Source organism: Myotis daubentonii, chromosome 16, assembly GCF_963259705.1.
Source record: "Myotis daubentonii chromosome 16, mMyoDau2.1, whole genome shotgun sequence".
In the NCBI taxonomy this organism is placed as follows: domain Eukaryota; kingdom Metazoa; phylum Chordata; class Mammalia; order Chiroptera; family Vespertilionidae; genus Myotis; species Myotis daubentonii.
This window is the reverse complement of record NC_081855.1, coordinates 16,188,202-16,203,111: the sequence shown is the minus strand read 5'-3', so window position 1 is coordinate 16,203,111 and position 14,910 is coordinate 16,188,202. Positions and strand designations below refer to the sequence as shown.

The 14,910-nt window shown below is 55.1% G+C and overlaps 1 protein-coding gene across 4 annotated transcripts in view; it reads right to left on the bottom strand.

Annotated features, from left to right (window-relative positions):
* The window catches only part of PIK3R5 (phosphoinositide-3-kinase regulatory subunit 5), a 72,760-nt gene that overhangs the window by 5,819 nt on the left and 52,031 nt on the right, over positions 1-14,910 (bottom strand). For all 4 annotated transcript variants that reach the window (XM_059668644.1, XM_059668643.1, XM_059668646.1 and 1 more), the window contains exons 5-12: positions 13,988-14,126; positions 5,882-5,951; positions 3,355-3,529; positions 2,738-2,891; positions 1,970-2,053; positions 943-1,690; positions 658-820; positions 232-357 (exon numbers count right to left, since the gene is read on the bottom strand). In XM_059668644.1, coding sequence (XP_059524627.1) covers positions 232-357; positions 658-820; positions 943-1,690; positions 1,970-2,053; positions 2,738-2,891; positions 3,355-3,529; positions 5,882-5,951; positions 13,988-14,126 — 1,659 coding nt within the window. The remainder of the gene's footprint in view (positions 1-231; positions 358-657; positions 821-942; positions 1,691-1,969; positions 2,054-2,737; positions 2,892-3,354; positions 3,530-5,881; positions 5,952-13,987; positions 14,127-14,910) is intronic.

Genomic DNA, 14,910 nt, shown 5'->3' with positions numbered 1-14,910 from the left:
GGCCCAAGCCCCAGGTCCCCTGGATCCTTCTGAGGAGCCTCCCTGTAACTGTGGTGACTGCACCCCTTGCCCCCAGCGCCCTGTCCGCTTCTCGCCTACTCTCTGCTCATTCCCAAGGGCACCCTGGTCCTCTGTGGAGTCCTCGAGCTGGAGCTCCCCAAACCAGGGGCTCTGAGCGAGGCTGGGTGACCCAGCCAGCGGGCCTTCTCTCCCCTCCCCGGGGCCGCTTACCTGGCACAGGACTTCGGGGGGCAGGTGCATGAGGCCCAGCACGTTGCGCTCATACCAGGGGTCGAGCATGCCGAGGTAGTGAGAGATGTCGTTGGTGCTCTCCTCCCACTGGGCCGCGCCCAGCTCCTGAGACAGGGGGCGAGAGTCACGCCCGGCGACCCAGGAGGCCTGCCAGGGCCCTGGGCAGCCCTGCACCCCACATCTGAGCTTCCCCCTACCCTCGGACAGTCTGTGTCATACAGCAAAATGCCACCCCCACGTGCAGGACGGGGACCACTCCCGGGAGCAAGGGCCAGGGGCCAGGCGGGAGAAGGTGCCCACCACCACAGTGATGGCTTAGTGGCCTCCAACCAGCCCTCTCGGATGACTGCCACCTGCTCACGTCCACCTACTTTCCCACCCGTTTGGTGCAGGGCCGGGACATACTGTAGGGAGGGGGTGCCTCGGGGACTCGGCGGGGAGGGGCGGTGTCTGGCTCCTAGGGGCCGGGCAGGCGCTGGAGCAGGCCCCCTGGCTTCGCTTCATGGGCACGTAGAAGAACTGCAGCTTGAAGAACCGGGTGAGGAGGGGGCGATTGCTCTCCAGCAGCCTGGCAACAAGAAGGCGGTGAGAAGGTGCCCCAGGTCCCTGTGGGAGGTCAGCTCAAGCCTGGGATGCCACCAGCACCACCACCCCGCCACCCCGGCAGAGACAACCCACTCCCGCTCTTACCGCAGGTTGCTGTAGGCCCGGGCTACCTTCCCCGAGATCCGATCGGAGCCGAAGACCACCACGCGGAGGGTGGAAGCCTTGGGGTCCTCGTCCCCGCTCAGGAAGGGGCGGCGGCGCTGATGGCGCGAGGCGGGCGCCAGGAGCCAGCTGGGCAGCTGGGTGCCGAGCTTGGGCTGGGGCAGGGAGCGGGAGCGCTGGGCCCGGGAGGGGGGCGGGCCCGGGCTGTCCAGGGGGCTGCAGAGGCTGCCAGCCCGCCGCAGGGGCAGTGCCGAGTCCGGGCTGCCCTCCAGGCCGCGAGAGTCCCTCCGCAGCACCAGCTGGCTGGTGCTCTTGAACAGTTTGTAGATCCTGTTAAACTTCTGCCCGGGCCTGCGGTAGCCCCGGCGCTCCCGGCCGCCCGGCCTCTTGGGCCACTCCGGGGAGCTCTCCTCGCTGTCCTCCACGTAGCCGCTGTCCATGCCGTCCGAGAGGCCCGAGACAAAGGAGGTCAGCAACTGGCTGGAGAGGGTGGCCCCCGAGGCCTGGGACGAGGCGAGGGACAGGGTGGAGTCACGGCAGGCCTCCGAGCTGGTGGAAAACAGTGAGTCCCTCTGGGCACACGGCCCATCCGTTTCCAAGTCCTCCTCCTCCTCTTCCTCCTCTTCCTCCTCCTCTTCCTCCTCGTCCTCGTCCTCGTCCTCGTCCTCGTCCCCCAGGAGCCCCGGCTCCAGCAGCTCCTGTTCCTTGAGCAGCATCTCCTGCAGGACGTCTGCACGGGAAAGGGAGGCACCGCTGGGTGTCCAGGCCGGGAAACCTCTCCCGCTCACCTCTGGGAGGGCGACAGGCTCCGACAGAATGGACTTGGGGAGGAGGGGCCAGAAGGCGGATCAAGTCCAGCCCAGGACTCAGCATGTGGCCCTCTGCCCTGCCCAGAGCCTGCTCAGGCCGGAGGGCTGGCGGGGAGCGGAGGCTGCTGCCCAGACGGGCCGCCAGGAAGAGAGCCCAGGCCGCTGGGGTGGGCGCCACGGGGCCCCAGCCGGCTGCTTACCAAAGCTGTCCTGGTTCCAGCTGTAGGTGTAGCACCTGGCGACAGGGATGGGGATGGTGCGGAGCTTGCCTGGGTTGGCAGGATCTGTAAGAACGGGCGGGGCCGGCCCAGGTGAGGCCTGGGAAGGAGCCCTGGGATCGGCCAGGCCAGCGCCCTCGCCTTAAAGAAGAGGGCAGAGTTGGGAGAGGACGGGCCAGGCCGAGAAGCTGGGTGGGCCAGGGCGGAGCTGGAGCTGAGAGCTGGGGTGCTGGCTCGCAGCCAGAGGGCACCGTGGAGGTGCCATGCCTTGTATACGCTGTGTAAATGTGACGGCACACACTTTGCGCCTCCTTTCACAGGGGCCAAACAGCAAAACGGGGGCACTCCCCCTTCAGATGCGAGGACACCGTGTCCCTTCTTCTGCGGTCACACGGTGTGGAGAGGAAGTTTCCCAGGCTCCTCGGGGCGAGGTGTGGCCATGTGGCCAAAGTGGGCCAAGGGGATATGGGTCAATGTGACGCGCGCGGCTTCCGTATTGTCTTCACGTCAAGTGAGAGGCCCTTGCCCTTGATTAGCACACGCTTCTCCTCTTCCCACAGCCCCACATGGTGCGCCCAGCCCTGACCCCGCAGGCGGGACCTGGGCACCAGGCACCAGGGTGGAGGACACGCTGGGGAGCGTGGTCCCTGAGGGACGGTGTGGAGCAGAGCCTCCCGCCGACCTGGACTGCTCACGGTGGGCGCCAGAGCAGGCCACGGGGAAAGTGGGCCCCCTGTCCCAGGGCCTCACCTAAGACTTCGGGGAAGCCGGCTTTCTCTCCCACCGCCTTCAGCTTGGTCCTGAGCCACTGCCGGGCCTGGGCTGCATCCCCGATGCCCGAGGCCAGCTCCTGGGCCTCTGCCGTCTCCGTGTAGACGTCCTCGAGCTCGGCCAGCGCCTTGGACTGGAACCCCAGGAGACCGGCTTGCTCCTGTGCCATGGCCGGCTGCCCGCCTCCACTTCCCAGGTCTTACCCGGGGCAGCAGGACCCAGGCCCTCCCAGCCTCATCGCCCATCTCCACCCACAGCCCGGGAGCCAGGCCTGCCCCCACCCCCCCCTCTGAGGACATGGTCATGAGAGAAGGGCCCAGAGCAGAGGGTCTGTCCGGGGCCTGTCCCAGAGCTGGGGCCAGACACCAGTCTTCCAGCTTCAGTCTGAATCTCGTTCCCCTGAGGTGGGTCCCACCCACCCTGGTCAGGCCCCAGCACAACAGAGAGCCTCTTGGCAGGGCCGGCTCTCCAACCACCACCCGCCATGCCTCGGGGTGAGGGAGGCCAGCGTACCCTGGAGGCTGCAGCCCTAAGATGGAGCAGACGCAGGTCTGCGAGAAGGGGGCAGCGTGGACCCCCGGGCCCCAGACACATACCTGCAGCCTGCAGTGCAGACCCGCGAGGTCACAGTGGGCCCCGAAGGTGGCCTGGAAGGCGTGCAGGAGCAGGGTGATGTAGGCGCTATGGGGCGAGTGCCCGGGCGCGCTCAGCTTGTTGGCCACGGCGAGGAACTCCGCCTGCACCTCCACGGGGTTCAGCAGCAGCACGGTGCTGGGGGCACAGAGGAGTGGCTGTGGGCACCGGGGCGCCGCCACACGCCTCGTGCTGGGGTTGTGTGCCCCCCCCCCTGCACCCCCACCCCAGCCCAAGGCCTGGGCCTCCTCACAGCCCGGGCAGGGCCTGAGGCCACGAGAGAGGTGGGGGCTCAAGGGTCCCGGTTCCAAGAGGAAAGTGTATGGTCTACTTTTGAGTATTTTTCGCCCGGTGTTTTCAAAGACCTTTTCAACACTGAACTCAATTTTTTAAAAATAAGTTTGACCTTAATTTTTATATAAACATTTTTTTTTTCTCTACAGGACATCTGAATGGATATAAGATTACTCAAGAGAAGACTGTGTTTTAGGTGAGGTCGCTGGAAGCCAGGCGATCATTTTGGGAAGGGGAAGCAGACAGGCATATGCCGTGGTGCAGGGGGGCTGAAATTTTGGCCCCTGCCCTGCTTCTCAAGCCACGGGTTGTGGGGTGGGGTGGCATCTGCCAGGAGGAAGGCGGGCCAAGGCAGGGCTGCATCCGAGTCCTCTGCCCGGGGGACCCTCTTCTAACTGCCCGCGCATCACACAGGCCGGCCCTGGCCGGGGAGGAGTGTGTGTCCAGCCACCTCCGCCTCTGTCCCCGCTCCACCCTGGCTCCTCCTCGGTGCGTGTGAAATGCGTTCATTATGAAAATTTCAAATGTACACAAATGTTGAGAACCGTGAACCCCGAGGTGTCAACTACTCAGTTAACGGTTAACAACCCAGGACGGTTCTCACGTCGCCCACGCCCACCCTCATCGCTGCATCTCCTGGAACGTGTCTGAGCCACCACGGTGCTCCTGCGCCCGCCCGGGCACGCTGTCATGCACATGGCTGCCCTTCGCTGCGCTCTCTCCTAAACCCACGCCGCGAGTGCATTCACACCAGTGCAAAGCAACGCCAGGCAGGCGACGCAACCCCCAGTCCCTGTGGGCATCTGCCCAGAGCGGGGCCCTGGGCGCAGGACCAGGCGCTGTCAGAGGCATCAGCGTGGGGAGAAACTGTGTGTGATTTCTCTCTTTAGAAGAAAAAGGAGGCAGGCTCACGTAAGCAGCCCCAAACGGAGCCCCTCTCCTTCGCTGAGGGCTTGATCCCAGGTGCTGGGCACACAGGACCTCACTCTCCCCCACTTGACTCCCTGTGTGCAGGACCAGCCCGGCCAGCCTGTGCCCTCGCCGCCTGCACGCCATCTCCGCTGGGAAACCGACCACCCTTCCCAACTCACAGAAAACAGGCGTGGCTTCCCCCTCAGCCCCGAAACCTCCTCCTAACCTCTCAGAAACTCAGTTCCCCGGCCTTAAAAATGCCTTTTCCACAAGGTCAGCACGAGGATTGCAGGAAGCAGCCATGCCCACAGCGGTGCCCAGAGCTCAGTAAGTGCCCGGGCGATGTTGGTGAGTGTTCGCCAGCCCCTGCCTCCGCCCGGGAGGGAGCTTATTTACTTGCTAAGCTAACATTTACAAATATGCTCGTCCCTCTGTCTCTCTCAGGACCTGCACTGCCTGGGGATGCGAGGGCGGGGTGACTACAGTTTCTGCTGCTGGAGCTGAAGCGTCTGGGCGCCCCGGTGTCCGGGTGAGGCAGCGCCCACGCGCCCGGAGACCCGCTGGAGGGGCCTCGGAACGGAGGCTGCTCTTCTAGCGTTTGTCACACTGCAGACCCGGACCCGTGAGTGGGCAGTGCAATCCATTGGCGGAGTCACCACCAGAATTGCCTTTTAAATGAAATGGACAGAGCCTACCCTAGGAGGTAAGGGTAAGTTTCAATTTATGAAACCTGTTTTAGCTGTGTGTGTGCCAGGCTGTCATAGAAAATGAATTCTTTATTGCAGATTCTGGTTTAAAAAAAAAAAAAAAGGTTGGAAAATGCTGCTTTAAAAACCAGCAGAAAGACACTGTGGGAAGAGGATGGGATTCCGAGGAGGACTGAGGTTCCGGTCCTGGCTCAGACACTCATTGCTGTGTGACCTTGGGGAAGTTACTTGGCCTCTCTGACCTTCAGTTTCCTCATCTGAAAAGTGGGGTGAAGTGAGGTAATGTGTGCCCAGCACCTGGCACAATCAATGCAGGTGATTCTTAACCTTTTTTTTTTTTTTTAAGTCTCAGACCTGTCTAGGAATCTGATGAAAGACCCTCAGCCCAGAAAGAGGCTCTGCGCACAAAACATCACCAGCAATCCCGGGGTTCCAGGTCTAAGCCTGTTTGTGGGGGGCTTGGTTGGGGTGCAGTGAGAGAGGGATGCAGGGGTGCTGGTGCAGGAATGGTGAACAGTGGGCGTAGTCCCATCCCCATCCCACCTCACGCCGTTTCTCGCTCCCCAAGAGCACTCACACAGTGGAGCTGCGGTGACTCCGAAGGGGCAGACCCTGCTCAGCCCTCACCAGCCGCTGGTAGGAGATTCCTGTGGCCAAAGAAAAAGAACAGATTCACGCGGTTAGCTGGTCCTTCGGCGCTCGCGGCCTGCACCTCACAGTGGCCGCACCGGACAGTTCGGATGGGAGTTCCTGGATGGGGTTCAGGCCCAGGGGCAGATCACGCCTGACACCTACGGGGCCTCTGACAAGATGAGCCCCAGGCCCCACCTGGCTCCAGCCACCTGCCAGGCTTTGCTCCTCAGAGGCAGCGGGGCAGCGCACCCTGAGAGGAGAACCGAGGCCGGTCTCCTGCTGTCCAGCAGTCCTGGCTCCTGTCACACTGCCTTCTCGCAGTCCCGGTGTCCGGCAGTGGGCACGCCGGGCACCCCTCAGGCCATCCCCTCAGCCTCAGCCCCTCCCACACTCTCTCCTTCCCCCAGCATCTTGGCCCGGCCTCCACAACTTTTCAGGGGCCACAGACCACTGATGGGGTCCCTCCCAGACTGCGCCTCTGCACCCCCCGCCCCCAGCCTTCCTCTCCGCCCCGTCCACCTGCCGGTCTCCTTGACTTCAAATGTGTGGAGAAATGGACTCAAGTGTTTCCTGCGACCTGGCTCCGTTCTGCAGCTGGAAGCAGACCCTCCACCGAGTGTCTTCGGTTCTGTGTCACCCTCGGGAGGAGATGAAAGCACGTTTCGCTCTCCTCACTGACAAGGGTGACAGAGCAGGGGCTGGGCCTCAGGGGACAGCGCCCTTGTTAGAGCTTGGACGTCTTTACGGGGTCCCTGTCTCCCTGTCGGGGGCAGGGCCAGCCCGGGCCGGTGGGAGTGGGGAGCAGGAAGGCGATCCACTCGGGAAGCGTTGCAGAAAGCAGGAAGAAAGGCCCTGATGCTTGTCTAACACATGGAAGAAAATGGCCAATGTACGCATTCTGACTTAGCACCTCATTGCTTTGATCTGGGCCTTCTGCTTGGTGTTTCTTTTATGTAACTGTCACATGTTTGGACGTGACTGCTGTGTCTGTTTTGATAGGAGAGTCCCCGGACAGTGGCTGTTCCTATCAGGACTGGGAACGCTGTCTGGCAGCTCTCACATACGTACTCTTGTACTCTCATACTCAAACGCTGGAGGGGATGTGGGTGCCCTCTCTGCATGGGTTCCCCACGAGGAGCACACAGACAAGCCGCCTCCTCTTGACTCGTCTGCTCTTTCCTTTTACCCTGGGACGTCTTAACAGTAACCCACACCCCACGGACGCGTCGCCTCGCCTCCCACTCTGCCTCGATGGACACAGGCCACGCAGCCTGCCACTCTCCTGGGGAGGGGAGCAGCCGGCAAGATCACTCTCCCTCCATCAGGCTTCCTTCCAGATGCCGGCCATTGGCTCCCAATCCCATTGCCCTCCTGGACCGCCCTCCTGAGCTGCCCTCCTGAGCTGCCCTCCTGAGCTGCCCTCCTGGACTGCCCTCCTGGACTGTCCTCCTGGACCGCCCTCCTGAAGTCACAACACCCTAGGCCTCAACCTTATCATCATTTTCCTTGAATTGCTTCTTTTTTTGCGTCTTTGATACTGTTGACCACTTTCTCCTTGAAGCTTGCTCTGCTCCATTACTCTCCATGACAAGGACCATTCAGTCACATCTTGTATTTCTCTCCCTGTTTATCTTAGGACTAGAGGCCCAGTGCCTGAAATTCGCGCACGGGTAGGATTCCTAGGCCTGGCCAGTGATCAGGGCCAATCGGGCCTTCCTTCCCCCCGCTGCCGGCTGCCCGCCGGGGCCTTCCTTCATTCCCCACTGTCCCCTGGTGGTCAGTGCACGTCATAGCAAGCAGTCAAACTCCTGGTCGGTCGAACTCCCAAGGGGACAATTTGCATATTAGGCTTTTATTATATAGGATAATACCCAATAGTCTCATTTGGGGATGGCAGTGCAGGTAGAGCTGGGAGCTGCCTCATATCAGCTAGGCAGATGCCCTATAACCTTGCCCTGTGCCTGATTTTGCTGTTGGGGGACTTTTAGGAAGACGTCTGGGCCCCTGGTCACACCCTTGTCCAGAGGGAGTCATTTCCAGAGCTGGATATCCTGGATGCCAACAGTCCCTGAGTGAAGCACGGAGCATCAGATGAGACGCCCCCACCCCCAACGAAGACATTGAAACAAAAAATCGGGTGGACGGCAATCCAGGGGTCAGAGTGAAAACAGCACAGACCCTCTCCTACTAGTCTGTGTTGGTTGACTTTCCACTAAGAGACCTAAACCTTTCATTCCATAATCTGAGACAAAAAGTAGGAGATGCAAATGTTTATGATCAGTTATGTCCCAAGAGAAACGTATTGCCACTGAAGAATATTCACAGTTCAGCTGCCACCAGTCGACAGGCAGAACTGACCTCATCAGGTTTCTTCCTGATGGCAGGAGGCCCAGGGTGGGAGGGCACTAGGCGATAGGAAAGGGACAGGAGAAACTGCCCTGTCAGTCATGCAGTCCCCTGCCTGGGTCTTTTGAAAGAAACAGCATTTTGCAATGTGAGAAGGTAGTTTTTGACTCAAGTGGTGGAGCTCTAATTAGCTATGTGACCACGGAAAAGCTCCTTAATTGTCTGGCCCTCAAGTTTCATTATCTGAAAGATGGAAATACTAGTGACTATCCAGGGGCTGTCGGAGGATGGATGGGACCGATTCTTAGCAATGTTGAATGCACCATAAGCACACAGGTAATGAAGCCATTGCCACCATCACCACCACCACCAACATCATCAACCACAATTTCAGTCCTGCTTTGATGAGGAAAGCTTATGCAACCTGTCCCCGGGTCACCAACTAATAAGTAACAAAGCAGATGCCTTTGTCATACCAAGGCCTGTGTTTCTTCTCTCACACCTGGCTTTATAGCTTGGGCAAGAAACAAACTTCTCCCAGTCTTGGTTGTGTCATGCACAAAATGGGAGTAATATTGCTTTTCCCTCTTACGTCATGGGACTGTGGTCTGGGTGAGATGCAGGCATTGATGCCCACTGTCACCCCTCAGGATTAGAGAAAAATTCTTTGCAGGCAAGTATTTTGCTGAGCGCAGCCATGTGGTCACAGCATAAATATTCAACAAACATGTGGGCTTAACCCCAGAGGGTTGTGGTGGGCAGGACCTGGTAGCACTGATGTGAGGTTTCCTGCCAGCCCCAGAGCGGAGCCAGTAGGCACCCTATTGGGGGTGGAGTCAGGAAGAAGGGGGAGGCCCGGGGCTTCATAACCTGCCCACTTCCTCTGCTACCCAGCCACATCAAAGTGGAGTAAACTGTTTCATTCATCTCCATGGCAACTCGCTCCCTAAGGCTCCCTGGGTGGAGGGCCCAGCTCTTCAGGTCCCTGGTCATCTTCCTGTGACCTTGCCAGGACCTCTCTCTTAAGCCAACACACCCCAAACCCTACTGCCCAAGCAACGTGAAATCCACGTAGGTCAGCGGTCAGCATTTAGCCTCGAAAACTGCTCTGAGAGGGAGGGATCCTCCTCCCATTTCACAGATGAGGAAACTGAGGCTCCCATAAGTAAAACATCTTTCCAACGGCCCCGCAGCTCCAGGACTTGAAACCACTGAGGTCTAATACCTAGTACTGGTAACCGCCACGTGACTGAGCCTCAGCCCCTCCCAGAGCCCATTCCGGCCTCCATTCCAGCCCCTCCCTGGTTCCTCCCATTGCCTCTCTCGGCTGGGCTCACTAGGGGTGGGGCACTCAGCCACATGCCTCTACAAAACCACACCGAAGCATTTTCTAACAAGCCCACCTAAGGCTCCTGCAGATGAGGGTCAATTTTGTTCAACTTACTATTTGCTGTTGATGAGGGCTCAGGTTCTGTGAAATCAGAGGTTAACGTGTGGATGTGAGATGAGTGTTTTGTTCCGGACAAAAGATGCCCTCAAAGGTTACAGTTTTATTCTCCTAGATGACATTAACTAATTTGGTGTCTAGTTTTGCAACCTTATTCTAGCTTGCATGAGAAACCCGTATCAGTTTCTCGCACCCTCCTCTACACCAGCTCTGTCGTGTCGCTGGTTCCCTCGGAGACGGGGTGAACACAGCTGGGGCACGGGCTCCCTGTGCATTTGTATGAGAGCTTGGTTTTTGTTTGAAGACATGAGAAGGAGATGGTTTCCTGTTTCAGTTCTGCTTTCCCTGGAAGAGAAGTTCCTAGCACGGGCAGCCTGGCCCGAGTCCCTCTCCACACATCTGCCTTCTGGGTCACCGGCATATCTGAGGCCTCGTGTGGTCCCTGGGCACTGCCCCTCAGCAGGGAGGGGCAAGAGCGCCACGGGTCCTCCCTGCTCTGGGTCCAGCTCCAGCTGCTGCTCTGCCTGGCGCTTGTCCCCCAGGCTTAGAACCCCATGTCCCAGCATCTGGGCCTCACCACAGCCCGTCCCTCTGCTCCCCATCTGCTCGCTAGGCTGCCCAGAACAGAGTTCCTGCTCAGCTGCCCGCAAAAACACTTCCAGGCATAGCGTGCGTTCAGCGGAGGAGGGCCAGCTGGCTCCACTCGAAATCGGGAAGCCGTCGCCCCACACGCAGGTGACGGCCCTCCCCCAACCCAACATCGCCCTTGGCCATGTCAAAGAAAGAAAGGGTCGTTTAAATCTTTGGTATAGACCCGTGGCCTGCAAACTGCGCTCGCGAGACACATGCGGCTCTTCGGCCCCTTGAGTGTGGCTCTTCCTAAGCCTTAGGAGTACCCTAATTAAGTTAATGACAATGTACCTACCTATATAGTTTAAGTTTAAAAAATTCGGCTCTCAAAAGAAATTTCAATCGTTGTAGTGTTGATATTTGGCTCTGTTGACTAATGAGTTTGCCGACCACTGGTATAGACAGAAGGTCCTGCCAAGGCATGTGCATTGAAATCTTTTCCGTCTAAATCATAAGCAGGAATAAAACTTTCCATTCTTGTTAAAGGCATTCTGGTCCCCAGCAGGAAGCCCAGAAGTGACCTAGTCCTACTTACTATGGGGACAGTGGGAAGGACGGGCATGAAAGAGCTTAACCTTAAACTGGTCTGTTCATTTAGGGTGCCTTGGAGAGTTAGGTTGGCAATTTCTGGATTCATCATGTGCCCGAGCACCTCCTGGTTCAACACCTTCTCCTCGGGGTCTTCCTGATTTCTTCATTCTCCCACCACGTCTCTCCCATAAAGTGAGGTTCATGCAATAGGCAGACTTGGGCGATGGCCAACCTCAGCCTGTGCCTGCTCTGCTCTGTAACAACACCCAGCTGATTGGCTGGGGGCAGATAGGTCAGATAGATGATTGGCTGGGGAAGGAAGTCACGAATCCCTCAAAGAAATCTACAGACAGAGCTTCAGTCCTGAGCTTTCAAGGGTTTGTGAATTGTTGGGGAATAAGATTTGGTCCCTCTGTCCTATGTGTGTAATGCGTACAGTGAGAATGAAACACTGTCCGTACTGCATAGGGCTTGGTGTGCAGAGATTTAAAAGAAAAGATGGGATTACAACATACATAGTATTTTGGGGCCTGGTTTTTTAAAGATTCAAGTTACCCAACATCTTCTGATCTCAGTAATTACATTTCTATATCATTTCTAATGATGGACTAGCATTCCACCAAGTGACTTTGCTACACTATACTCAGCCATGTCCAATATTTAGTTTTTTTGGAATCGGTTGATTACTAGAAAGAACTCATCGATGAACATCCTTGTAGGAAAACCTTTGCATAGCCATAATTGCTCAAATTCCTAGGAATGGAATTGCTGGGTGAAAGGATATTCTTTTTAATGTTTTAGAGAACACAGCTCCCCTTTTCCTGACCAATACTTGCTTTTTTTTTTAATCTTTGCCAATTTGTTAGGGGAAAACGGTGTCTCACTGATGAGTTTTGCATTTTCTTTATTACTAATGAGGGTGAATATATTGAGAGTTGTTCCTCAGATGTTTTTAGTTCTTTTTTTGATGTGCTTAAAGCATGGTTTGTCAGTTTCATTGGTGGGTTGGCCTATTTTTAATTGACTCAAAAGAACTCTTCATGGATTTGAATACTATTTTTATTGAAAATATTTTTCTTAGCTTGTCATTTACCTTTCACTTATAGTGGGTTGTGCCAAATAAAGAGCTTTAAATTTTATGCTCTCAAATCTGTTGGCCTTTTATAATTTTTGTCTTGCAGGGACAATCCTTCTCCATTCTAAGCTCAGGTGACCTATTTTTCTTCTATGACTTTTACGGTCTTGTTTCTACACTTAAGCTTTTAATCCAACTGTAAGTTATTTTTATAAAACTCAATTTTGTTTTTTGGAGATAAAATTCTAACTCGTTTTTTATGGTCTCTCCATTATCCTGATGTCATTTATTAAATGACCAATTTTTTTTTCAGGACCCGTTTGAGGATGCCACTTTGTTATATAACAACTTTTTACTATTTCATTTGTTCCTAGCTATTCTATTTTGCTCCATTATTCATGTATTCTTTTCCCAATAGTGTATGATTTTCGTAACTACATATAGCCTTAGGGTACAATCAAAGACCTAGTAAGGAAATATCCACCCTTACTCTTCTTTAAGAATACATAAATATATATCAAACGCATGGGTAAATGCTATTGTAGGGCACTGATAGACTTTCTCTATTTTGTTAAATTGTAAAAGATGTTGATGTATTTTGATCATGGTAACACCTGATATTATTATGATATTGACTCAATCTAGCAACATGTGTTTTAAATTATTTATCCTTTGGTTAAATTTGTTTTCTTCTATGTAGGTTAGTTGCATTTATTTTATATTTGTAGTCGCTATTGCAAATTGTTGTGGGTTTTTTTTTTCATGTCTTCTAACTGGTCAATGCCATTATATGGCAAAGTTCTTAGCGCCCTGTTTACCAGTCTGATAGTCCTTCAGGTGACCCTCTTAGTCTTGATAAATAAGCAATTGTTTGATTCCTACCTATTAAAATTTTATCTTCTCTGGAAAAGGAAATATTCTTTATTTTTTTGCATAGGCAAAATCATTGTAAGCATGAAGAGAAAGAATATTGACTAAATGGAAATGCCTCTAGCATTAAGAACACATCCGTATATTAAAAGTTTTCATATATTAGAGGGGTTTTAAATATTAGGAACGGATATTGAATTTTATCCATTCAGTTGTTTCCTGACTTCATTCCTTTGAGCCTCTAATGGGATGAATTGCTCTAATATCAGACTACCTCTCAGGACATCATACTTGATTATGATTTCTCTTGCTCTGCAATAGTTTTCTTCTACCTCATTTGCATGTGTATCATAGCACCTGCAATCTCTCAAGAATTCCTACTTTTCAGACTCTACATATGAAGACTTAGTACCAGGCCCCTGCCCGCACTTGTCATGGCGCCCCTTAACCTGTCCATTCCCAACACCAGCCACCTTCCGCGGCCAGACTGAACCTGTTCACACACACATACATTTCCCCACGTGCTCCTGAGGCAAAGAGAACACGTGAGGGCCTCGTGTCAACATGGGCTTTGCTGTCGGACCTGGGCAGCCTCCGAGACCACTTGCATAACCAGAGCAGAGGCACAGGCCGCATGGTGTGGTCTCCTTGCCCTGAACGCCTGCTCAGCCTCCCCTGAGAAGTCCTCTGTTTTTTCCCCTTTTTATCCTTTCCCGAGGACATTCTCTGATTTTCAAAGAGAGGGGAAGGGACAGAGACAGAGAAAGGGAAACATCGATCAGTTGCCTCCCACAGACTGGGTCGGGATCAGGGATCAAACCCAAAACCCAGGTATGTGCCCTGACCGGGAATCGAACCCACAACCTTTCAGTGTAACTGGACGAAACTCCTACCAATTGAGCAACACCGGGCAGGACAAGAATTCCCCCTCGAGTTACTGCCTACGTTCACTGCTTTCAGCCATCTGATGCTGGTGTGCACATGGTACACACAGCACCATAAAGAGGAGACTCCGAGGTTTTGAATCGGGGCCATGGGCAGAGACGAGCAGAAGGTTGAGAGGCGAGTGGGATCACAGCCCCAGAGCAGTTCCAGAAGGACCTCCTGCCTGCATGATCCCTGCTCCCCGTGCAAGCTGCCTCCACACTGACCTGGGGCCTTGAGCTCAGCGTCGATGAAGGTGAGCAGCTCCTGGCTGATGCTGCAGTACGGAACGGGCCAGGTCAGGAATCGGTGGTAGGTGCCGGCTGCTTTCAGAAGAAGGTCCGAGTCCGGCGGGAAGTGTGGTGTCTGCAATGCAGAGGGAGTGGTGAGCAGAGAAGTCTGGGTGGGAGAAAGGGCACTGATATTCCAGAGCAGAACCTGCTACTTTTCTGGAATGTTCCACAAAGGGCACACATTTCCCGGCAGCCGCATGTCCACGAACAAGGTCAGGAAGGACTGGAAGTAACCCACAGGCAGTGAGTTACAGATAGGCAAGAGGGTGCCAGGGATGTCTCTACCGGAAGGGCCTTGGTTTTATCAAACATAACACAGTTTACCCAGTTCAGGAGAGCAGCGCTCTGAAAAGCTGGAGTCATCTTAAATGGGGCCGCTGCTGCCTCTCAGATGTCTAAACCAGTGGTCGGCAAACTGCGGCTCGCGAGCCACATGCGGCTCTTTGGCCCCTTGAGTGTGGCTCTTCCAGAAAATACCACGTGCGGGCGCGCACATACAGTGGGATTGAAACTTCGTGACCCGTGTGCAGGAGTCGGTACTTTGTGGAAGAGCCACACTCAAGGGGCCAAAGAGCCGCATGTGGCTTGCGAGCCGCGGTTTGCCGACCACTGGTCTAAACCCCGTTTATCCTTACTAGAGGGAAACATTTCTTCTGTGAAGTGAATTGACTCAATGTACATGGACTCATTTGATGCCCCCGCTCTGGCGAATAAAGGGTGATCACATTGGGTAAAACTGACCGCTGGGGCACAAAATGAGGTGGGCATAGAAGCTGTTTAACGGGTCTATTCCATGGCTTGTGAGAGGCTGTGACTGGTTCCTCCATGGGCGCCAGATGTGCCAGGCACAACAGCAT